Below are 26,473 nucleotides of genomic sequence, written 5' to 3' on the forward strand. Positions count from 1 at the left end.
CACAGTAATTTAGTATGGTGCAGTTGATTCAAGGAGTCATTTAAGGGGAAATGTAAAAACCAAGGCTTGGGAACTGCTTGATAGGAAATTGTTGTTTAATTTGGAAAAGGCCAGTGCACAACATTCAGTGGTAGTCATTAATCCTATGATTTTCTTTTTAAATAGCTGCTGCCATCTTGAGTAAAGTAAATCCGTCTGTGGACCCTTGTGATAATTTCTTCCGGTTTGCTTGTGATGGCTGGATAAACAGTAATCCAATTCCTGAAGATATGCCGAGCTATGGGGTTTATCCTTGGCTGAGACATAATGTCGACCTCAAGTTGAAGGGTAAGTTTCTACTAGGGTGTGGTGATACACTTTACAGAGAACAATATTTGACAAGAAAAATATAAGTTTGGATTTGAAGCCTAACTATTCACTTTTCTCCCTTTATGTTGAGATGTATTACCTCCCTTCAATTAAGAACAGTTAATGAGAGCCCTGGCCAGGGCTGATGCACCAGGGTTGTGAGTTCAATCCCCGGTCAGGGCACATACAGGAATCAACCACTGAGTGCATGGATAGGTGGAATAGCAAGTCAATGTTTTTCTCTCTCGCTCCCTCTGTTCCTCTCTTTCCAATTCCGTGTAGATATCTGAAGCTGTGATGGTCTTTCAGAGTTATCCTGTGTCAGAGGGGTCCAGGCCTCTATATCCTTACATCAACCAGGTTTTAGCTCGATAGAAGGAAAGAGCCAGTAGGCTGCGTGCTAACTCCAGTCAATTAGTAACAATGCCCAGATTACCATATTAAAAATGATTAAGAAAGTGTGACTGGGCTAAATGAGAAAGAAAGCAATAATCAATTAGTAATTTGGCCACACACACAAAAAGGATGAGGTATGATGTCATATACAGGAGGTAGATGACTGTTCACTTTTTAGCAATCCTGAATTTATTTTCAAGATTTTTAAAAATGGAAGATTGAAAAGAAAGTTGTGGAATTCCAATCTCCTCAATCTCAACACAAGCTTGGTGGAGGATGTTATGTTCATGTTTGACGATAGTGATTTCTGCTGCTGAAGGATAATTAGCATCTGATTGAGATTGGGAGCAAAGGAGTAGATAACGACAACCATGTTCTATCAATGTGTACTTATTTGTCCATTGTGTTCGGAGCAAACTTGATCACTTGCTCATTACGTCTTAGATTTTTTATGGCTTACAAAGTACACTTAACACCTCATTGGTTTTTTTTTTTTTTTCACCTCATCGTTTATTGACATCACTTTTGAGAACTCTGGATGACCTCGTATTTGTCATATTGTTCCTGTTAACTTCTAACTTGGTTCTGCGGAGGCTGTCTTTTCTCCCATGGCTTCTGTAGCAATGACAAGCTCACACACACACTCACATGTCACACAAACATATGTGTGTGCACGTACAATTCAGAAGTTGACAATGCCTTACTAGAAGGTCTGTTTGCAATGGACCTAATTTTTATGCCGAGCTATTGGAGAAAGCCACTTCAGGAGAGGAACTGGTAGATAGCAAAGTCAGAGAAGGTAATTATTTTGAGAAGGCAAAAACATGATTTTTTTTCTCTTTTTGGTAAATGAATTATACTATGTAACCTGTATTCAGTAACACTTACAAAGAATTTCTGAGACATTTATAAATATCATCATTTTTTTCCTTTCCATCTCCTCTTCCCCAAGATTTTAAATACATGAAAATCAAATATGTATCAATTTATACATACAACAATCAAAACTCGACAAAAGAGATACCTGTTATCAATTGTAAGCAAAAATATGCTTAAATTTCACAACTAGACAATAGATCATGTGGACTTACATTTTCTACTAAAAGGCCCAAACTTAAGTCTTTATAATTATAAATGAGAATTTTCAAGAAAGGCAGAGTTTTACCTCAGCCCAACAGGTGAGATTCCTATAATAGTGTAACCAAAAATAAGACTTTTTTTTCAGAGACAGAGAGAGAGTCAGAGAGAGGGATAGATAGGGACAGACAGGAACGGAGAGAGATGAGAAGCATCAATCATTAGTTTTTCGTTGCGACACCTTAGTTGTTCATTGATTGCTTTCTCATATGTACCTTGAACGTGGGCCTTCAGCAGACCGAGTAACCCTTTCCTCAAGCCAGCATGAGCCTGCACTCAAGCTGACGACCTCGGGGTCTCGAACCTGGGTCCTCTGCATCCCAGTCCGACGCCTATCCACTGCGCCACTGACTGGTCAGGCCCAAAAATAAGACTTTGAGGGATGGGTTTACTAATACTTTTCCTGTAAGATATTAGCTCATGTTGGTCCTTCACTTATCATTCTTGCCTGTTCCGTTTTCCGTCTCTGCTCCCCCCGACAGAAAGATGTGTGCACACACAATCATGAATGCAGAAATATCACTGAAGGATATGAAAAAGACACGATTTCCAGATAGATGCTCCTTTTACAGTAGTTTTAATTAAAAGATTTTTATCTTCAGTGCATGAAGCAGTTACAGCATTTAAAGAACATTTTGGAGATGTCTTAATGTAAAAATTAAACTCAGTATTGATGTGCTTTGTTTAAGGAGGATATTGTATAATGGGCTTCTTTAAAATGCATAGTAGTAAGAGTAAATTGTTCAGAGCAGCACTGGGGGTTTTTGTTTGCTTGTTTAAAATAATTATTTTCAAGCTCCGTTGGGAAATATAATATACAAAACGCAAGAGGAAAGTTCCCCATAAATCCACCCCTACAAGTAATTGCTAATGAAGCAATTGGATATATGTCTTTCCAGGCTTTTTCCCATATGTGAGTACATATGCATAACTTCATTGTATAACTATATACAGTACTTAAAAATGAGCCGATATGCATACTCTCTGTCACCTGCTTTAAAAAATGATGCATTTCTTGCCTGTCCTGTGGTGGCGCAGTGGATAAAGCGTCATCATAGACATGGATTAATTATGTCAGTAGATATTTTTCTTATTACCAATGACACTATAATAAATACCCATGTTGCCTGACCTGTGGTGGCACAGTGGATAAAACATCGACCTGGAAATGCTGAGGTCGCCAGTTCGAAACCCTGGGCTTGCCTGGTCAAGGCACATATGGGAGTTGATGCTTCCAGCTCCTCCCCCCTTCTCTCTCTCCCTCTCTGCCTCTCTCTCTCCCTCTCTCTGTCCTCTCTAAAAATAAATAAATAAAATAAAAATAAAAAAAAATACCCATGTGTATACATCTTTGTATTCTTACTTAAATATATCCTTAGTATAAATTCTGAGAAATGAACTTATGTTGAAAGAGTATTCACAGTTTAATTTTTGATGCATATAGCTTAATCACCTTTTAGAGAGTTATATCTAGGTCTTTATATATTTTATGCTGTTTGACATGGTAACTCTTCTTCATAAATTGTTTTATTTTGTAGTAAAAAGTAGAGGTCAGCACACTATGGCCTGTGGGCCAGATCCAGCCCACTGTCTGTTTTTGTAAATAAAGTTTTATTGGAAGACAGATGTATCTATTTATTTGTATTATCAATGGCTGCTTTTGCATGGCAGAGTTAAGTAGTTGCTACAGAGACCATATGGCCTATAAACCCTAAAATATTTACTCTCTGACCTTAATAGAGGATGTTCTCCAACTCCTAATATCTGGCGTAAAGCTATGATGTATCTATGTTGGATCTGATTAAAACTGCCTTATTAGCCTGACCTGTGGTGACGCAGTGGAAAAAGGCGTGGACCTGGAACGCTGTGGTTGCTGGTTTGAAATGCTGGGCTTGCCCAGTTAAGGCACACAGGGGAAGCAACAATGAGTTGATGCTTCCCGATCCTCCCCCACTATCTTTTCCTCTCTCTCATCTCTCTAAAATCAATTTAAAAAAATCTTTAAAACTGTCTTTTTAATTGATGGTGTTTTGGTAGCTTCTTTGGGGGGTTTTTAGATAGGTTATCATAAAATTAAGTGATAACTGTGATTTTTTTAAACATTATTGGCTAAAGCTTCCAGAACAGTGTTCAATAGTAGCAGTGAAATGAGTATATTTTTCTTACTCCTAGCTTGGGTAGTAATGTCTCTAGTATCCCCCCACCCCAAATATGTTTTTTTTCTTTGTAATAGGTAGTTTATTTGATTGTGTTCTGTTATTTTCTAGTTTGTAAAATGGAGTTGCTAACTATAAACCCCTCTTCACCATTTATCAAGAGACTCAGATGGAGTATTTCTTTAACTTCTCTAGATTTTCTCATGCTGAACTTACCTTATAATCTTGAAATACACCCTACCAATGAATGATTCTTTTCTCTTAAGGCGTTACTAGCCTTGAATCAGCTGGTATTTATTTTATACATTTGTGTCTATATTTATGATTCATGTTGGTCCGTGGATGTTTGTATGCTAGATTTGTCAAATTCTGTTATCAAGATTGTGCTGGCCTTGTGAGACAAAATGGAAGACTTCCATACCGTCCTATGCTTTGGAAAAGACATGAACAAATAAATAACCTGCTTGTCAGGTTATTCTGTGACAAGCAATGTAAAGAGAGAATTCAGAAATTGACCACAGGCTCTTGCTTCAAGTGCCAATAAGGAGACCAAATGGTGGAGTACTGTCTCTTTTTAGATTGGTGTCATCTTGTACTAGACTATATGTTTGAAAGATAAAACATGTATTAATTCTTTAAACTCATAAATTTTGGGGTAATTTGCATTTACAGAAAAGTTGAAAGAATAGCACAAGGAACTCCAATATACCCTTTACCCAGATTCCCTGATCATTACCATTTTGCTATATTTGCTTTATTACAATATTTCATTCTTTTTATAAATATGTAGATATTGCCTCATTCTCTGTCTATATGTGTACATTTATGGATAGAAAAAAATGTAATATCTATAAATATATAGATACCAATATATAGATAGCCTTACAGGTATATTTCTCTGAACTCTGCAAATATGTTGCAGATGATTATTCTCAAAGTGTCTAAATAGAGCTTTTTAAATATCAGATGTACCAATAGTTTTATTTTTTAACAATAACTGTTTATAGTCTATGTATATCTCTTTATATATTCAGTATCTATCTACATATCTCTCACTCCATCTACCCATTCATCCATCCATCCAGGTAATACAAGCTCGTTTTACACCAACTATAAATGAGTAACAAGAAGAAACATCACCCAGTGATAAATTTTTAAATGCAAATATACGTACAGAATTATGTGTGTCTAAAAACAGATTATATAATATGTTGTTTTTATAATTGACTCTTTTTACTTGATATTTACATGTTAACATCTTTTTATGTCAATAAAGATAGATGTATATAGGATCATTTGCCATGCCTGTTTTGTATGGCTACACTACAATTTATTTAAGCAATTCCTATGTAAACAAGCTTACAAATATTTCCCCCTTATTGTATGCCACGCAGAACATGAGGGTTGAAGCCACAGAGCTGTATTTGAATCCTGGTTACCTTTCATTTCTCCTCTGTGTCACTTTTGGCCAATTATCTCAGCCAGCTCAAGTTTTCTTATCTTTCAAGTGAAGATAAGAATTCCCCATTCATAGGGTCTGTGAGGATAAAAGGAGAGGACCCATATAAATTACCCAGTCCAACTCCTTTCATATAGTGGGTCCTCAATAAATATTTGTCCTTCGTTCCTCCATTTTATCTCAGAGATCGTTCTAAGACTCACACAGTAATGCCTGTCAAGTCCTTAAGTTTTATTTGGGCCTTATCCTTTGTAAATATCACATGCTTTCAAAAATATTGAATGCTTTCTAGATATTTTTTCTCATCTTCACTAAAGAGAACATCCAAAAATAAAACTCAATACTATCAATCAAAAGGAAGCCATTTTCTTATGGCTGATAGAGAGCACAAAGATATGGCTAGCCAATTTGGGAAATAAAATGGATTTGACAGACCTGGCTGATGAAAAGTCGCCCTCTATTGAAGTCAGCAACCTGGCTTTGTGAATTTTTTTTCTTTAAATGTCATGTAAGACTCAGATTTCTACTTGGAAAATAAAATTATTTCCTGTCCTCTTCAGGAAGCAGGATTTTATTTGCAAAAGGCTGAATGTAGTCATGTGTTTGAGTGTCTTGAAATTTCCTTCCTGTAAAACCTCCCAATTTTGTCTTCATGTGACCATGGAGATGACACAGCATGCATTGCTTGTGAATGAGCAGATGAAAATTTTGCAAATGAGCACTTATGAAACACGAGGCAATGAGTGAGATAGAACACTTGTGTCAAACAGAAGACAGATGACTCAAGGTAGGGCCAGCTCATCTCTATTATGGAATAGCAATCTTTGCCAATATTTTGTAAAGAAATGCAGTATTTTAAGTTCAAGCACAGACAGCACCAGCAGAACAGTAAGATGAAAGAGGGCCTGTGCATTAATGAGCAGAGAAAGATGATTATGAGTCATAGATCAGTTATTTATTTGTAAATACATGTTGGTTGAGATTCAGATGGTTCTCATAATTAAATAACCCTCTATAATCTTGTTTTTTTTTTTCCTACAAATAATCCTAGCCAAGTCAACTTTTACAGATAAGAGAAAGCTGAAAACCTCAGTTCAACTCCTGGAAAATCATTTGACAATTAGGAAGATCAGATTATTGAAGATATATTTAACTGATTGATTTTCCTCATATCATGAACATGATGTCATGGTGCACCAGTCTGAACTTTGATATTGTTAAGTTTGATATTGTTAAGTTTTTTGAAACGAATGATAATGATGTCGGAGTGGAAAAAACCAAACGGGAATGCAGTGGTGGGGGATTGGTAGGGAGTACCAAGCCATTGTGGGGGGCTTTTTTATTAATTTTAATGGGGTGACATTGATAAATCAGGGTACATATGTTCAGAGAAAACATCTCCAGGTTATTTTGACACTTGATCATGCTGCATTCCCATCACCCAAAGTCCAATTGTCTCCTTCACCTTCTAACTGGTTTTCTTTGTGCCCCTCCCCTCCCCCAACCCCCTTCCTCTCCTCTCCCCTGCCCCATAACCCCCACACTCTTGTCCATGTCTCTGAGTCTCATGTTTATGTCTGTGGGGGGCTTTCTATTCCTGGTGCGGACACAGGCCCTGTGAGTCTTAGTGAATCTGCTGTGTAAGCAGGGTGTGGCCACCCAGGGAAGAGTCCTGTTTTTCTGCCCATGTTGGCTCCTTTCCACGTGGCCACACAGGAAGCGGCAGATTGCTAGCTTATACATATGTCACCATAGGCCCTGTATACACAGAGGGGTGCCGCATGAAGATTTGGGCCTGTATGGAGGACTTCCAGAGTGTCAAATGAAGTGATTTGATTTAAAAAGGGTTTGTTTTTTTTTGTTTACATTTTTCCTACTCTCAGTACACCATTTGAGCTTGGGAGGGGGGGTGCATGGAGTGTGATGAAGGGGAAAGAAGTTGTCAAATTTTAAAAAATTTAGAAATTTCCTGTTAGGAGGCATGCACTTCAAATATAGAAATAAATTTCTTCTGAAAGACTGAAAAAATGCTCCTGTAGCTTTAAGATAGATTCTCTTTCTAAATGGCAGAAGGAAGTAAAGAGACCGTGAGAGGAGCCACCATGTGGAAAAGCTTGCATTCCGGTAATTTTTGCAGTCAGCATATTAGGTTTTCTTCTTGTATGTTTTATTCCACCTGCAGTGCATCTCCTTGTCTTACTCTTTGACTCTTACGTGCTCCAAGCATTTGATTTGAAGATCTGATCTTGTCCCTTATATTTTATGTAGCTCTTCTGTCATAATGGTTAATATTACAAATAAGTTGGGTGTGCTTCATAAGACCCAGATATATTCAATGCATTCATTCTGAGTTGTATGCTCTTTAATTTGGGGGAAATGCATTCATTTTAAGTAGATTGAAATGTGTACTATCGTGACTGTATCAGTTAATCTGTGAACTGAAAATTATTTACTGAACATTTACTTTTTTCCTGACACCAATTGCTTTTAGCCATAAGTGACAAAATCTGCAGCTCACACTGGCTTAAACAATGAAGAAAATTTGCTGGCTCATGTAACCAAACTGTCTAGTAATAATGTGGACTTTAGGTTAGGGTTGATCCAGCAGCTGAACTATGTCATTAAGGATCACATTACTTTTTCTCTCTACTTTGACACTCACCGTCTCATACTTCTTTCTAAGTCTGTTTGGTTGTAAGATTGTTGCCAGGAGCAATCTGAATTTACACTTTCTCATTCACATCAGAGGACACAGAAGTACAGACATTAGTAAAGCTCCCAAGATTACCCTTCTGGAAATTAAAAATCTGCACATCACAAAATGTTTCAAAGGTATTGTGATCAAGACTCTAGAGCTGTACAGTGCCCTTAGGGTAGCTACTAACCACATGTGGCTTTGATCACTTGATATATGGCTAGCTAGAAGTGAGATGGGCTCTATGTGTGAAATACACAGAGAATTTCAAAGACTTTGTTTAAAAATACTGTATATAAAATACCTTATTCATTTATTTCATTCATTACATATTGAAATAATATTTTCAGATATATCAGGTTAAATAAAATATTATATATAATCACCTTTTTACTTACATTCTACTTATTTAAATGCAGCTACAAGAAAACTAAAAATTACATATATGGCTCAGATAATATTTCTTTCAAATAATATTTCTTTTTAAAAATTTTTTTCTGAAGTTAGAAGCGAGGAGGCAGAGAGACAGACTCCCACATGCGCCCAACTGGGATCCACCTGGCATCCCCACCAGAGGGTGATGCTCTCCCCATCTGGGCCGTTGCTTTGTTGCAACTGGAACCATTTTAGCACCTGAGGCAGAGGCCATGGAGCCGTCCTCAGCACCCAGGCCTACTTTGCTCCAATGGAGCCTTGGCTGTGGGAGGGGAAGAGAGAGATAGAGAAAAAGGAGAGGGAGAAGGGTGGAAAAGCAGATGGGCGCTTCTCCTGTGTGCCCTGGCCAGGAATTGAACCCGGGACTTCCACACACTGGGCCAACCCTCTACCACTGAGCCAACTGGCCAGGGCTTCAGATAATATTTCTGTGAGACACTGCTGCTCTAGAGCCCTAAAGAGGCCATTAGAAAGGTGTGTTATTTGGGAATGAATTCAAATTTATTTCAGTGATAGAGAAGGGTCAGAGAACCCCTTTGTTAAAAGTAATCCCCTGCTCCTGTCTCCAGTCCTTCTGATCCTATTACCCATGAATGTCCTTTGTGAAAGTTATAACCATCTGAAGTGGTCTTGTTTCTGTACTTGCTTACTCGTTCCTTGTTCTTCTCTCTGTGCGTGTTGTTCCCCACCACCCCCTAACATCCCTCCTCACACAGATGCTACATTTCCTGAGAGCCAGAGTCTTGTCTGTATTTGCCTTCACTGTGACCCAGCACATAGCCCAGTGCTTGGCCCATAGTTGATGCTCAGTAAATACTCGTGGAAGAGAAGAGAGAAAGATTGTGTACTCTGTGTGTGGCTGGGTGCAGGGTGGGGTGCTGATTGGCTGAATGGAGAGAAGTAACTTTCTCACCTCCTCTTCCTACCCTCCTCCTGTGCCTGGGTTTCTGCATGCTCTCTCAGGAAAGCCCTGAGATACAGCCAGAGCTTGCCCCTGATGGAAGGGGAAGGGTAGTTGTTAGTCATTCTACATTTGTGTTCCAGGCCTTGGGAAGTCAGGACAGTGATGCGGGCCAGAGCCCTTCCCAGGGCTCCAGGACTGCGGGGCTCCCTGGTGGTGTGCTCTTTGGTAAGTTACAACAAGGGAAATCGGAACTCACAGGATAGCGTTCAAGTTTAGGCTTTGAAAGAAATTGGAATTCTGCTGCTTATTGGCAACAGGCAAACCACTTCTCTCTGAGCCTCAGTTTCTTCTCTGGTGATATTGTTGGAAAAATTTAACGAAATGTGCTGAAAGTCTTCTGCACAGGGTTCAATACATAGTTACTGTTATTACTGATAACTTCGCAATGATTAAATTAATATTTTAAAAGCACTTGGCACATAGGAGATGCTTAAGAAACGTTAGTTTCCTAGCCAAATAAAAATTACAACTTTAATTGATAAGAAAACTTTTTAACAACATTACTAAAGTAAAATATTTCTGTTCTTTGCAAAAAGTCTCAATGTGCTTGTAAACAAGGCCCGAGAGGGAATACAACAGGTTAGGAATTTGTGTGTATTTCTAACTGTTATTCACAAACCATGATCGTGACCTTGAACCCTGCAAGGTCTTGATAATTTAATTTGTCAGAGAGCACACTCATGGGGGAATGCGAGTTTTAAATCGCTCCCACAGAAAAAGAGGAAAGGGGGGAATTGGGGAAAATAAGAAAGTGTTATCTGAGGCTGCTCCTGATCCTCTCTAGATTCCATTTATAAAATTACACCCATGTCCCTTCTTCTCTCTCTGCTTTCCCTCATCCCTAGGGGATCCTTAACCCAGGCCCACGGCCCTTCCAGAGTGTGTCAATAGAGTGCAGGAACTTGCATGGGGGAATAATGCACTGTTATGTTTACTAACCTCTTTTGGGACTTTAGCATGTTCTTGAATTATGAACCTAGGCAACAAACTGATATTATTAGCTGTGATTTTGTTATCAATGCAAGTCATTGTTATTTTCCTCTCTTAATACTGATATTACAGGGCCCTGGCTGGTTGGCTCAGCGGTAGAGCGTCGGCCTGGAGTGTGGGGGACCCGGGTTGGATTCCCGGCCAGGGCACATAGGAGAAGCACCCATTTGCTTCTCCATCCCCCTCCCCCTCCTTCCTCTCTGTCTCTCTCTTCCCCTCCCGCAGCCAAGGCTCCATTGGAGCAAAGATGGCCCAGGCGCTGGGGATGGCTCCTTGGCCTCTGCCCCAGGCACTAGAGTGGCTCTGGTCGCAGCAGAGCGAAGCCCCGGAGGGGCTGAGCATCACCCCCTGGTGGGCAGAGCATCGCCCCTGGTGGGCGTGCCAGGTGGATCCCAGTCGGGCGCATGCGGGAGTCTGTCTGACTGTCTCTCCCATTTCCAGCTTCAGAAAAATACAAAAAAAAAATACTGATATTACAGGTATCTTGAAATGTTATCTATATACATTACCACTACAAAATCATAGTAGTGGCTAGACCCAATGTTAGATCTTATTTAATGAGTTAATAAAGTCCCACAAATATTAGGATGTCAAACAGTAAAACAGCTGTTTCGTTAACTGTGTTTCTGAATAAGTGGATTCCTTTGTAAACCTGTGCTCCTTATCTTATGCAGTTATGAACGTTATTCTGAGAGTGGTCTGTTGGTTTTAAGAACCTCCCAGAGGGTGTATGGCACAAAAAAGATTAAGAACCCCTAGCTATGTAAGGATTTCTAGGGCAGGCTCAAGAAAGTACAGTTTTATTTAAGTCCAACCTTTTGATCCAACCTAATTCAGATGTTTTGAGTGGAGTGGGCTAGTGCATGGCCCTATGGGTCCACTCATACCCAAACCTTTGAAGACTCCACTGTCTAGACTCCCTGGATAAGGGACTCATTACTGGCAGTTAATTTGTGTTTATGAGGATATCAGATGGAACCAGAGATTTGTGTTTGGAGGTTTGTGTCAGTCCCAAGGCTTGAACTGATTAAGTTCAAGCTCTATGGGATTACCTATACTATGGAATAAATATATTTATAGATGATATTAGGGAGTGTTGCCACATGGCTGTTATGAAAACAAAGTTAAAAGACAGTGCCCAACTAGAGATGATACAGCTTTTGCTATAATTGTGGTGTCATTACAAATATTTGCAAACTGTAAATGATTGAAAATAGTAATATATTAAGTAGCCTTTATCCATCAGTACATGCATGGTGTATGAAAGAGCTCTCCCACTATCCGATCTTGAAGACGGGGACTCTGGCTTGGGCTTGAGGGTAGGGGTAAGGGAGGGATTATAGCACTGGAGGTTCTGTGCGTGAAGTGCCGAGGAGAAGGCCGAATCAATACAACGTGGCTTTGTGGAGGGAAGGAGCCAGCACGGCTGTTTGGGAGAGATGACAGGAGTGAGATGGGCAGATGAAGAGCATCGACATCTATTTGTGACATTTGACTTGCAACAGGGAATGCTGAGGTTTCTGAGAGGCGGAGTGGCAGCCTGGATATGCTGTGCTTGGGAATACTGACTGACAGAAGGAGTGGACCAGGAGACGAGGGGGCATTTTTGTAGTGTAAATATTGCAACATGTTATGGAAAGCTTCCTGCCAGTTAGTGTGAATGTTGTAGGAAGAGGATGCATTTTACTTGAGAAGATTGTCACCTAAATTTAGGTTCTTGTGACTAAATATAAGTTCTTTGGCATGACTAATGACACAGGATATGTGCACCCTGAGAAAGACATATATACTCCGACAATGACACTTCTCCGCCTGCCTACACCCAGGCCCTATTTTTCATGGTTGGTGAGTATAAGTATATTTTACTTTGAAGTTATCCAGAGGAGTTGCATATTTTTAAATTTTATTTTTCAATTATAGTTGATATACAACATTATATTAGTTTCAGGTATACAACATAACGATCAGTCATTTATACAGCTTACAGAGTCATCACCCTGATAAGTCTAGTAGAAGGGTTGTCTCTTTTTGAAAAGACGCCTCCTGAAAGAGGGGGACTTTCTGGAAAAGGAAGAAAAATCCTAGCTGGCTTTAGTAACGGTTCGGAGGCAAACCCATGGGAGCTTTGGTGGTAACGATTCCTGAAGCTCTGTCATGTCCCCATGTATTCGTGCTGTTGGTTGCCAGAAGGTAGAATAATAATGGAGCTGAGAATGTGGAATTTTTACCGAGACTTCCAGAGGTCATCCACATTTCATGCCAGAACCAGGTGACCCATTTCCTGGGCCTTGAAACTGGCATCTTAGAGAAATGGGTCAATTCTTTACCTTGACTATACTCCTGATTGGTCAGTGACAAAACTCAGGCACGAGAAAAATTAAAAAGTTGGTTGCACACAAAAATGCATGACCACACTGAGTGGAAAATTTGATCCTTGCACTTCCAAACTTTCTGATGAGATGATTTCAGCTGTGCTCTTACCCACAATTCTGACAACTTTCCAATTGCAACTTGAAGTTGTGGATGGGCTGAGCATCTTTACAATGTGGCAAAATCCCATTTCTCCCCCAATTTACTGCTAATGGGTGCATTTCTACTCGTTGCTATGAAGTGAGCCTTCTCAGGTTCCAAAGAAAATTCGTAAGCAAGCGTATTGCACAGAGTAGGACCTGCCAGGCTAGGTGCTTTATAGATCTTATTTAATACCCTTAATTACTGTTTGTGGAACTCTCTGAACTCTGCATGCCTGTAACATGTAAGATTTATACACATTTTGCAAATGAGGAAATAAAGGCACTGAACAGTACAGTAACCAGCTCAAGGTCACACAGCTAATAGGTAGGTAATGGGGCTAGGATTAGAATTCACACAGGTTGACCCTTAGTGCCTGGTAAAAATGCTGAAAACTAGGACGGTGGTTTATTCCATTTTATAGTTGTGGAAACAGGCTTAAAGAAGTGAACTAATTCACTTGTATTCACACAGCTAGTGACCTATAAAGGCACCTTCTAGAGCAGTGTTGTCCAATAGAAATGTAATGTGAGTTACAAATGCAAGTTATATGTAAATCTACATATTTTCTAATAGCCAAATTAAAAGAATAAAAAGGAAGTAGGTAAAATGATTTATCTAACCTAATATATCCAAAATATTGTCATTTCCCGTAATTGACAGAAAAAAACTCATTCACAAGACATTTTACATTCTTTGCAACTAAGTCTTTGAAATGCAGTGCTTTTATACTCGCAGCACGTCTCTACATGGACCAACCCCATTTCAGGCGCTTGATAGCCCCAAGTAACTACTGGCTTCTGTACAGGGCAGTTGTAGAGCAGTGCTTCTTAACCCCTGGCTGTATATTGTAATCACAGGGAGCTTAAAATCCACAGATTTAAGCTCATCCTTAAATCTGTGGGTCTCATCCTCAGAGGTTCTGAGGTCACTGGTCTGGAGTCTGACCTGGGCTTCTGGATTTTTAACAGCCACGTCCACCAGGCAATTCTAATAGACAACCAAGTTTGAGAACCTATTCAAGGGCGATGCCAAAACTAATCTACTAGAGAATGGCAGCCACCATCCGCTGGCGGTTTTTCTGAAGTAAGAATCATTCAAAGTAACCGCTCTGGCAGCATGCTTTTCTAGTTGACATTAAAGGGTGCCAAGCAATGCCCAAGCTAATTTATTACTTTCTGTCCATTTGCATTTCCTAACATTTTGGCCAAGTCCCAAGATAATGAAAGAAAAGATTTCTTTTATTCCCTTTGATCTACAAACTGGTCTGGATACACACCAGGACAAGTAAATGAAGACAAAGGTCTACTATTCCGTTGAGGTCAGAGGTGTTGGTGTCTGTGGAACCTCCGAGCTGTGGAGAGGAGGGAGTCGGGCTTGGGAAGCTGCAGGTCGTTGCCAGCAGGAAACATGTCTAGTGGGGAATGCGTGGGAAGTGCTGGGTGAGGAGAGGAGGCAATTGTGGCTCCAGCTGAGGTCTGCAGGCTGCACAGCCCACGGTGTGGCAGGGTGCCCACGAAGCTGCTCTCGCCAGAGGCCTCACAACACCTTCCTACTTGGCCAAATTTGTGTTTCTGCCCCTGAGACCTGGATGTGAAACTTGATATTCAGGAATTCAAACGTCTCATCTCACCCAGAGGTTCTGTTGTCCTTAAAATGCTTTCAGAGTCACATGGAATAATTTTTATAATGCTTTCTTCATACACAGTTTTACTATTCTGGATACATTATTTCCCAGAATGAAAAATACTTGTTCGTCTGTAATGGTAATGGTATATAGTTAAGTTCAGTTTTCTTGGTTAGCTTTGACTTAAAGTTAAGCAAGAGAACACACAAACACTATTGAGTTGTCCATAGCCATATCTAAGTTATTACCATATTTCATCAAATCAAAATTGCTGTCAGCTGTAAGATACGTACCATTATTTCCATGGATGCTAAGAAATATTTAAGCTATTGCATAATGCTTTCATATCACTTCAGGATTTTTTTTTGAGATTTTATTTTCATTGAAAGTGTTCTTTTCGACTTAGACATTAATTTTATCATATTTCAAAATATAGCTAAAATGGAAAATGCAAGCAAAAGCAGTTGGTTCATGTAGTCCTAAAACTTCTTCACAGCCTTTTTTGATTTCAAATAATCAATATTTCTTTCTCACAAAATGTCCTGGTTCCATCAACAACAGCAGTGATTCAGCATTTCTTTAAAAAGTGCTCCCAATTGGTACAGGGATTTTCCTCCAACATTGCCTTTTTGGAGATTCAGTAACTTTTCATTTCATTGCCAAATTGTAGTGGAATCTTCCTGCAGATATTTTCAGTGACAATTTACTAGCCATGCAACCAACTCATTTGAAGTCCTCACTGTAAGAACTGCTAGATCAAGTTCACGCATGGGCAGGCAGTGGGCACCTGGCTGCCAGTTTTAAAATGGATTCCAATTTCAGAGATGTTCAGATGTGGAAAAATGTGCTTCTTAGAATTGATAAAATATGATATATAAATTGTATTTCCGGGAATCCTGGCTCCCCAGCTGCTTGTCGCATCCACCTTGTTTATGTGCTTTAAACGGTTTCAATGAGATTTCTGTGATGTTCCCTCCTGAGCACAACTAGGCTTTACTCTCCAATCATATATACACCCCCACTTCTTGCTTTTGCTAAAATTTGCAGCTACAAAGCTGTACTTGAATACAATTCTTCCCGACCTTGAACGTATATACGAGTCACCTGGAAATCATGTTTAAATGCAGATTCTGATCCAGTAGGTCTGAGAAGAGACGTGAGAGTCTGCATTTCTACCAAGTTCTCAGGTGCTGCCTGCCCTGCTGTTTTGGGGACCACACACTTGAGTAGCCAGGCCTTACTACATCTAAGGACATGGCCGTATCACTGAAGAAATTCAGCACCTTCTCAGACTGCACATAGATTAGTTTTTCCTCCATTCATGATGGAGACCTGTGTATTGTAAATGTTATCTTATTGGGTAAACATAAAGACTTCTTGGGATAAGAAAAGAATTTTGTATGTTCTGTTTTATTGTACAGGGAGAGCTATTTTTCCCCTTAATTTGCTTTTTGAAAGATTTGTTCATTTTCCCTTGACTTGCTCCTCAAAAAACTTGGGCAACTGGAATTTATTAGGAAATCTACATGTAATTGCTGATTAATAGCCTACCCATTAATATCACATTAGTTCATTGTGATTAATAGCATCTGTGTAAATGCTTAATGAATTAGTAATGAAGGACTATTTGCTGTAAAGTGTCAAGAGACTGTTCCATGTAAAAAAAACCACTACCCATAACAGGAAAATTAATTATGTGCTGCTTAGATAATAGCTTGTCACAAACAAGGTATGTTTGTTTGGAACGTGTCATTGGTATTGATACTTGCACACTAAGAGATACTTTTTTAAAACATGCATGGACCTTTTAATTTATAAAACGAGAAGGAAATTGTATTTTCATCAACAATAAAGGTAAATGTGGGAGCTTATACTTATGAGAGGGAGACGCACGTTGTCATGCACACAGATATGTGCTAGTTGATGTTCTCACAAGTTTGCCTATGTCGCCAATCAGAGACTACCCATAGTGACCATTTAGGTTAAGTTCCAAATTGTACTGCTTCCACTACCTGCTTTCTATTCTGAATTCATAAATCCACTTCTCGAAGGCCTAAATGTTTTTTGTTACTAATTTTATTTCTTTAGCAAATCATTTGTTTTCTCTGTGGTTCCTCACTTTAATTCTGTGATGTCGGTCATCACTGTTTATTTCTGTCTTTGCCCTACATCCGAGGAAGCGAAGGTCAAGGGAATTATGTGACTTGCCCAAACCAGTCCAGCCGTATAATTTGTCCACCACAGATTATGGGTCTAACATTTCAGATGTCTCTCGTTTTAACCTAGGCGGAAAGAGCTACATGAGCAGAGGCTCTGTCCAGCTGGTGGCTCTGAGGAAACCCAAGAAGCCCAGTGTGATGGGAGCTCTGTGTTGGAAGGGAAAAGGGACAAAAGACAAAATTGAAGAGAAAGGAGGGGCCAGAGCATGCAGGCCTTGTAGGTCATGTAAAGACTTTAGCCTCTGTCCTTGGGCAATGGGAAGCCATTTGTAAGTGTCATGTCAGGGGTCTCGGTGAGTAATGTGTTTTTTCCAGAGCACACTGGCTGCATGTGGAGAATGGCTCGGAGGAGGCGGTTGATATATGGAGATAGTTCAGAAGGCTCCATTGCGCTGTTCTGTTTTCTAGCTTGGGACCCAGACAAAGGTAGAGTTTGGCTTTCTTGTTACAGAAACACCCAAACATTGCCCTGGTGGGATAGCTGGTTGGTTAGAGCATTATCCCAAAGCACAGAGGTTGCTCGTTAGATCCCTGGTCGGGGCACATACAGGAACAGATCAATATTCTGTTTTTCTCTCTTTCCCTTCCTCTCTTGCTAAAATCAGTAAATAAAAAATTAAAAGGAAAATACCCAAGCATTATTGGGTATCCTTTTCTCTCTTTCTTCCTCAGTTCAGCAATGAAAGGTCATTGTCTCTGTCTCTTCTCGTAGCTCCTGGTTTCTCTGAACTCAGAAAGGTGCTTTGCCAAGCACCCCTGGTCACCCAGCAGAAGCCATTAGGGAAGCCACAGGAGCAGCCAGTGCTTGTGGAAGTTAGTATTAGCTGAGCAGCCCTTTTGCCCCTTTGGGTCCTCCACTTGAGTCAGAGGTCTTGTTGCTTCGCCTGTTTTGGAGGGGATGGTTCTGGGTAGAGAAGGAAGGAGAGCCCCGCTCCTAATGCCTCCCTGGCAGAAACCCAGTTTTAGGCCGACAGCCTCCCTCCACCACACACTGTGTTTGCACAGCCAAGAATAGAACGGCTGCTGCTCTCAGCTCCTCCTGGAAGGTAGGAGTGAAAACAGGTTAGTTGGGAAGTGGCTTTTTAAACCTATGTTTACAGTATTTTGATGCCACTGTCGTAGAGGAGGGGAGGAATTGTGAAGTCTGGAGCTCAGATTTTTTAGGATTCATGGATGTAGTATTTATCCCACTCTTCCTCCTCATAGGGTGTGGTATAAGCTGGAGTTGAAAATAGATGCCCTGTGTGTGTGTGTTTTCAATTTGGGAGTCTTCCTGGCATAGTGTTGATATTTTTCCCCTTTTGAACCAGTGAATCAACCGTCTCACATCCCTATTGCATATTCTCTTTGAGGAAGGTAAAGAACTTTTTTATTTCCCACACGTGAATGAATTCGTGTGGTTCTTGTCCTTTTCTGACTTATTTCACTTAGCATGATACTCTAAAGATCCATCCATGTTGTCACAAATGGCAGTGTATCATCATTTTTGAAAGCAACAGTTGAACCAAACCAACCAACCAAACTCATGGACACAGACACCAGCATGGTAGTTACCAGAAGGGAGGCAGGATAGGCGGAGGATGAAGAGGGTAGAAGGGGTCAGAGAAATGGTGACGGAGACCAGACTTCGGGTGGTGAGCACACAGTGTGGTATGTAGAAGATGTATTGTAGAATTGTACACCTGAAACTTAAATTATTAACAATGTTACCCCAACAAGTTTAATAGAAAAAAAGGAAATTTTTTTAAAGCTGGGCTTTTCAGAACTGAGGAACTAACTTAGACATAAATGGGCCAATACAAGGAGAGTATTTCAGAATAAAACAAAGTAGTGATCTTGAAGAACGTTGACACAACTAAAATGGAGCTCTGGATTAAAGCAGAAGAGAAAGGGCAGAAGCTCCTTATCTGACCTCGGGCTGGATGGAGAATGGAGGAGGAGGGAATCTGGGCTGGTGATGTGTCTTAGGACCACAGTATTGAAGAATGACTGGTGCTAGTTGTCATCTAGACCTCAATCAAGTGGGGAGAATGGAAAAGACCCTACACCTTTTTTTTTTTTGAGAGATAGAGAGGACAGATAGGGACAGACAGGAAGGGAGAGAAATGAGAGGCCTCAATTCTTTGTTGTGGCACCTTAGTTTTTCACTGATTGCTTTCTCATATGTGTCTTGACTGGGGGGCTCCAGCCGGGGCAGTGACTCCCGCTCAAGCCAGTGACCTTGGGGTTTTGAACCTGGGTCCTCAGCATCCCAGGCCAATGGGACCCAGACAAAGGTAGAGTTTGGCTTTCTTGTTACAGAAACACCCAAACATTGCCCTAGTGGGATAGCTAGTTGGTCAGAGCATTGTCCCAAAGCACAGAGGTTGCTCGTTGTATCCCTGGTTGGGGCACATACAGGAACAGATCAATATTTTCTTTTTCTCTCTTCCCCTTCCTCTCTTGCTAAAATCAGTAAATAAAAAATTAAAAGGAAAACACCCAAGCATATTGGGTATCCTTTTCTCTCTTTCTTCCTCAGTTCAGCAATGAAAGGTCATTGTCTCTTCTCGTAGCTCCTGGTTTCTCTGAACTCAGAAAGGTGCTTTGCCAAGCACCCCTGGTCACCCATCCATTGGCACCACTGCCTGGGTAGGCCCAACACTGTGTTTTAATAAGCCCTTTTGATGATACTGATGATGTACACTCAAGTTTGGAAGCCACTGGTTTGGACTAGAGCATAATATCAAGTCCAACCTTAGGGACCAGCTAACTTTTTTCTGTGCTAAACTTACCCAGTCTCCCGGCTCTAGCTAGGTGCCCAGGAGTGTGTGTCTCTGGTTACAAGTAGGATGACAGATCCAGAGTGGCTCAGCACAGAGTCACTCCACCCTTGAAGAAAACAAGTCTCTGTGTAACCAGTTATGACTGAAAGATCTGTCAAGAAAGTCCATGAGGGTAGTGCTGCCTCTGGTTCAGCTACTTGGGAGCCTAGATCTCACACAGGGAAGCAACTTGTGGAGTTTAACTGGCTGCCTGCGGGAGAAATGAACAGGAGTTAGAGACCTGGGTCTAAGTCCGAGCTCTAACCTTTGCTAGCTGAGTTTCCTTGGATAAGTTCTTACAGGGTTATTACTTATAGAATGAAGTTAGTAATACATGCCTCTTAGGGTTGGTTGGGGATTGAGGTCATATACCTGGCTCAGAGCAGGTACTTCATAAATGGATGCTGTCACCGTTGGGTCCTTGGATGTCTGAGGACTACTCAGGGAGGACCACTGCAGGGGGTAGATAACCATACATGGCTTTTTCATTGTAATGTTAAGATAGTAGAAATAGGAGGCAGGAAAAATGTAATTAGGGTTTCTACTATAGGAAAATAGCTGAAGGTGTATTTTAATGATTTTAAGTTCAGCACAGTCCTTACATTGAATTATCTTCTACAATTATGTAAGTAGGAGAGCTAATTTTATTACTTAAAATATCACATTGGCAGAGTCATTGTAACACTGTGCTATCAAAGAGTAATGTTAATACTTAATTTAAATTATTTTGAAGTATATCCCTGATAAGCATAGTCCTTATAACTTCTAAGTGAACATAATAAAAGAGTTACCTTCTATTAGACTTCTCTAGTGTCTGGCAGTTTTAGAAAATTGATTCCATTATGGACACAGAGATCTTTTGTGTTAAAAGTGGGGCATTTTTGTGCTATTGGGTAGCCTGTGATTTAGATTGATGAGTGAGAGGTTTCTGATTCCCCTAAAGTAATCTCTGCCCCTCTTTCTTAAACTGATGCCAACCAACAGTTATCATTTATAAGATGATCATAAAAAATGAACAGAAAAAAAATTCTGACAGCTTTTCTCCTTGTACTTGGATGGGAGTTTCCCAGAAGAATGAGAAATATCAGCTTTTATTGTCTTTTCAGTATGTCAAACAGACTCAGTTAATCCCATGCTTGACTGACTATGAGGCCGAGGAACTGCAGGGTTGGGTGTGATACAATTCTTGTGAAAACATGAGAGTTATGGGATCCACAGACCATGACTTAGTTAACTTGAATTTTATTTTTTAATGAGAATAACAACGGGCTTTGCAAGCTGATTTAGAGTCTCCAGGTTTAACTGCATACAAGTTTAATACCCATGCACTGTGAGTTAGAAAAATGAAATTTTTCAGTACAGTAAATAAACTGAGGAGCCTGAAAAGCAAATTGAAGTCTGTAGGCTGGAAAATCAACAAGGACTAAAAATAGGAAGATTAGAGGTGACATTAAACCCTGGACCATCGAAGGTGGTTTTTAACTACCACCGAAGGAGAAACCAGGCCATGATATGATAGGTTTAAAAATATACAAATGCCTAGAGAGCATTCTGTTCATTATGTAGGTGTCCACACCTTTCCTTCAAATGTAGATTTGGTTTTCCAAAATAGTTATTTTTCATATTCTTTTTCTGACTAGAATAAAGAGGACCTTCCCCAGTTTTTAATGGAAAAAGGTTGGCATAATGTGTGTGAAATTGAGAATTCACCTGGATGACATTAGATTGCAATTTCTGTTTTTCTTAAGCAAATCAGGCAAGCAGCCCAGCATTATTGTCTGGGTTTTTCAGAGATGTGTGTGACGCAGCCCCTGCCCCAAAGAGTACTCGACCTAGTAGAAAATAGCCATTGTTATAAAAAAGAGAAAGAAAGAAAAAGTAGCCAGAAGATCCCCTTTAGGATAGGTACTTAGAAGGAGTACAGGATCGGAGAAAGGACACAGAGGAGCATGTATTGAAAGAATCCCTGTGTTCGGAAACCATCTCATCAAAATGGCATCACCTCAACATTGAGCTTCTTGGTAGGAATTTGCTCAAAGGCCTAAAACTTTGTACATGTGGAGTTTTGGAAAACAGTATTAGTTGGGAAGGTCCTAAATATTGCACAAACTTCAAATAACTGTCCTGTGTTCTTGACTTACCAGGGGAGTGCCAAGTCCTCAGGAGTCACATTCTTCTTTCTTGGGAATTCCTTCTTCCTATTCCAGAGCTCTAAGTAAAAGGCCCGTCAGAGCAGGGGAAGTGATCTGAGGGAGTAGAATTGATAGTCTTATCTGGCTTCTGCGCTTAAGGAAGTCCAACTGCTAAGAATCCCAGCCTAGCAGAGAAGTAGAAGTGGATGGCTAAGTTGAGACCACTGGTAAAACAAAATGGGGCTGGGTAAGAAAGGTGAAGGGATTAAGTGGGGAAAAAGAAAACACTCGCAGTCTCAGACAACAGTGATTACTAGAGGGAAGGGGTCTGGGGAGGTAGATGAGGGTAAAGGGCAGATAAGTGGTGACAGAAGGAGACTTGACTTGGGGTGGTGAACACACAATACAACATACAGATGATGTGTTATAGAATTGTACACCTGAAGCCTATACTTTTATTAACCAATGTCACACCAGTAAATTCAATAAAATAGTAAAAATAGCAAAACAAACACTGTTGTTCATGAAAACAGATGACGTCTTGGATTTCATTTATGGTATAGGGACTGGGATGTGAGAAAAGGAGATTATGGATGTTAGTGTAATCAGGATATTGCTGATTATAAAAAAGAAATAATTAAAAAAGTCAGTCCAATTTCTCACAGTTCCTTTTCAGTGTGATGAAAAACTTTCTCTGACTTTCCTCATCAGGATTTTAAGCATTAGGCCCTGGGTTTTTCAGAAGTGAGTGTGACCCTGCCTCTGCCCCAAGGAGGATTTGACCTAATAGAAAATAGCCATTGTTAAATCCAATTTTACACACTAAAAGTATTTTTTGGTGATAATATATGATACCCAGTGACCAAAAGTACCTTCCTTATTAAAATTCTCACAGGATTTTACCTGACTGGTGGTGGCACAGTGGATAGAGCATTGACCTGGGATGCTGAGTTCCCAGGTTCGAAACCCCAAGGTTGCTGGCTTGAGCGCAGGGTCACTGGCTTGAGCACAAGGTCACTGGCTCAGTTGGAGCCCCTCCCCTGTTAAGGCATGTAAGAGAAGCAATCAGTGAACAACTAAAGTGCTGCAACTACGAGTTGATGCTTCTCATCTCTCTCCCTTCAGGTTTGTCAATCTCTCTCTTACTAAAAAAAAGAATTCTGACATGATTCATCCCCTGTGAGGCTTGTGTTAAAAAGGCATGGCTGTCCACATTGTGGGTAAAACCAAAGTTTACATGGACTATGATATAGATGTGAAACAATAAGCATTCTAGGTGAAAACATGAGAATATCTTCATGACCTCAGGGCAAGCAAGGATTTTTAAAATAGGACACAAAATAATGCTAACCACAGATGGAAAAAAATGGGCAAATTGGGCTATATTAAAAGAAATAATTTCAATTCATCACATGGTACCATCAAGAAAATAAAATCAATATAATGGGAGAAGATTTTTTTTTTTCTGAAGCTGGAAACGGGGAGAGACAGTCAGATAGACTCCCGCATGTGCCCGACCGGGATCCACCCGGCACGCCCACCAGGGGCGATGCTCTGCCCACCAGGGGGCGATGCTCTGCCCCTCGGGTGTCGCTCTGCTGCGACCAGAGCCACTCTAGCGCCTGGGGCAGAGGCCAAGGAGCCATCCCCAGCGCCCGGGCCATCTTTGCTCCAATGGAGCCTTGGCTGCAGGATGGGAAGAAAGAGACAGAGAGGAAGGAGGGGGGGGTGGAGAAGCAAATGAGCACTTCTCCTATGTGCCCTGGTCGGGAATCGAACCTGGGTCCCCCGCACGCCAGGCCGACGCTCTACCGCTGAGCCAACCGGCCAGGGCCAATGGGAGAAGATTTTGTAATACAAATATTCAGTAAAGGACTTGTGTGTAGAATATATGAAGAAGTTCTACAAATCGATAAAAGGTCGATTGCCCAATAGAAAGATAGGAAATAAACTTGATTAAGCACTTCACAAAAGAGGATGTTGGTTGTCTTGACTGGCATTAGTGACAGGAAGGGAACACAGGGGTTCTGGGCTTCTGGTCATAATTGTGGTTTTGTGGGTGTGTTTACTTTGTGAAAGAAAGTCCTGCAAATTATGATTGGTGTACTTTTCTGTAATTTCATTGAAAAAGTTTACATAAAAAAGAAAATGCCTGTATCCCGGAGAAACAACATATTTTCAGGGGGTAACACTGACTGCAAATTATCCCTCCTCATGGAGTCTTGCATCTACTGTGAAAGCAGAGGAAGCGTTGAGAGAATGGGGCTTTGCAAGGTGGCTAGGGCGGGTCCAATTTGTGCAACCGTCCTACACACAGTGGCAATGTCTTGGGTTAGTATGAGGCCTTTGGCTACAATATCTAAGAAAGGAAAAGGAAAAACCATTTATGGAGGAAATACTAGAAACTAGCTTGATTACTTTACAATTTGGGGAATGGGTGACTCAGCCCATAATCCTGTGTAAGCTGCCATTGATGAGTCACTTATCATGTGTCCAGCATTGAAATAGGGACTTTCTGTGCCTTAAAATATTTGACCCTCACTACAACTCTGAGAGGTCAGTGCTATTATCCAGATTTACAGAGGAGGAAACTGAGGCTTAGATTAAATAACTTGTTCAAGTTCTGATGGGGAAGTATCAGCAAGCTGCAACTGGAACCCACATCTGTGTAATTTGAAAGCTCATCCTCTTGACATGTCTATTTTGAAAACTTTTTGTGTGTGTGTGACAGAGACAGAGGGACAGACAGGGACACACAGACAGGAAGGGAGAGAGATGAGAAACATCAAGTCTTCGTTGTAGCTCCTTAGTCTCCTTACATTGATTGTTTTCTCATGTGTGCCTTGACCAGGGGACTACAGCAGAGTGAGGGACCCCTTGCTCAAGCCAGCAATCTGGGCTCAAGCCAGCTACCATGGGGACATGTCTATGATACCACGTTCTAGCCAGTGACCCCATGCTCAAGCCAGTGAGCCCATGCTCAAGCTGTCGACCTCAGGGTTTTGAACCTGGGTCCTCTGCATCTCAATCCAACACTGTATCCACTGTACCACCTCCTGGTCAGGCTATTATGCTGACTTTTAAAATGTTGTATTTGATTGAGCAAAATGAGAAGAAAAAAATACTTATATCAATATATGTAATGTTTAATTTGATGATCAGAAGCACTTTGAAATAAGTGTTAAAGTCTGCAATTTGTTGCACTTCAGGTTTTTATAAACTGGAGTTTTCCTTTCTGTTGTAACATGGTTAGGAATACCTGGATGCAGGGTGGGGGTAGGATGGACACATCTTCCAAGAAGCAACACAGATTATGATGGAAATGCCCTTGTGTGGGTGACCCAAGAGTCCTGCTCTGTGCTTTAGGGACATTTCCATAACCTGAATAATTGCCTATGATAGGCATGCTTTGTTTTCTGCTCATGAATGACTCCCAAGGCTAGGTTTTTTTCCTCTTACCACTAATTCAGATACAGAGCTATGTAAAATGGATGCTGCTAACTGATTGCCACATCACTGTCTGCATCTCAGTGCTCTCCTGTCCTCCTGGCTATGAAGAGAGAGGAGAAGCGAAAGGTTAAGACACATAGCCTGTGGTAGCTGAATTTGTTTTAAAAGCCAAACCCTAGTAGAGAAGCCAGAAGAGTGACATATGTAAATTATTGGTATTTAGCATGGTTAGCATTTGGAGACTACCCGGCTTCACATATACAGCCTCTTGGTTCCTTCTTATGATACAGAAGGCCTCTGTGTGCACTCAGGCAGCTGTTTTATACATTGAGTTCATTTGCTGCCGTGGTTTGCTTTTGAGCCTCAGGGCCTTCAGGTTTGCGGTCTGTGGAGTGTTTATAGCATTTGAGTAATATTACATCTCTAAATGAAATTTGGATTTTTTATTTCCAAATGTGTCTCCCCAACAATCCAATCAATGACCATGGAAGCAATATGGTAGAAAGGCACATGATCTGATTTGAATAGAAATATTTGTAGGTATGGTTTTAGAACTTTGTGTTCATTAAAAAAAACCTCACCTGACCAGGTGGTGTCGCAGTGGATAGAGCATTGGACTGGGATGCCGAGGACCCAGGTTCGAGACCCCGAGGTTGCCAGCTTGAGCACGGGCTCATCTGGTATGAGCAAAGCTCACCAGCTTGGACCCAAGGTCACTGGCTTGAGCAAGGGGTCACTAGGTCTGCTGTAGCCCCCCGGTCAAGGCACATATGAGAAAGCAATGAATGAACAACTAAGGTGTCGCAACAAAAAACTGATGATTGATGCTTCTCATCTCTCTCCATTCCTGTCTGTCTGTCCCTATCTGTCCCTCTCTCTGACTCTCTCTCTGTCCCTGTAAAAAAAATGTTAAAAATAAAATCTTCCTTTATCCTTGGGGCTAGTTATCCTGCTTTTATTGCTGTGTAATACACAAGAAAGAAGAATTATATAAGTGGAAATAATTGAAAATGCCCATATCCAACTCTTTATTTTATTTGAATCTGCTAGTTCCATGGACTTGTTTGATGTACAGATGCTTTAAAAAGTTAAGAGCTCTGGAGTGCATTTTTTTTTTTTTTGAAATGTAGAACTTCTAGTTTAGAAGTAG

General features: G+C 40.6%; 1 protein-coding gene across 1 annotated transcript in view; it reads left to right on the forward strand.

Moving 5' to 3' along the window:
* The window catches only part of PHEX (phosphate regulating endopeptidase X-linked), a 214,145-nt gene that overhangs the window by 14,083 nt on the left and 173,589 nt on the right, over positions 1-26,473 (forward strand). Inside the window, exon 3 of the mRNA XM_066357073.1 lies at positions 166-327. Coding sequence (XP_066213170.1) covers positions 166-327 — 162 coding nt within the window. The remainder of the gene's footprint in view (positions 1-165; positions 328-26,473) is intronic.

Source organism: Saccopteryx leptura, chromosome X (genome assembly GCF_036850995.1).
Source record: "Saccopteryx leptura isolate mSacLep1 chromosome X, mSacLep1_pri_phased_curated, whole genome shotgun sequence".
NCBI lineage: Eukaryota > Metazoa > Chordata > Mammalia > Chiroptera > Emballonuridae > Saccopteryx > Saccopteryx leptura.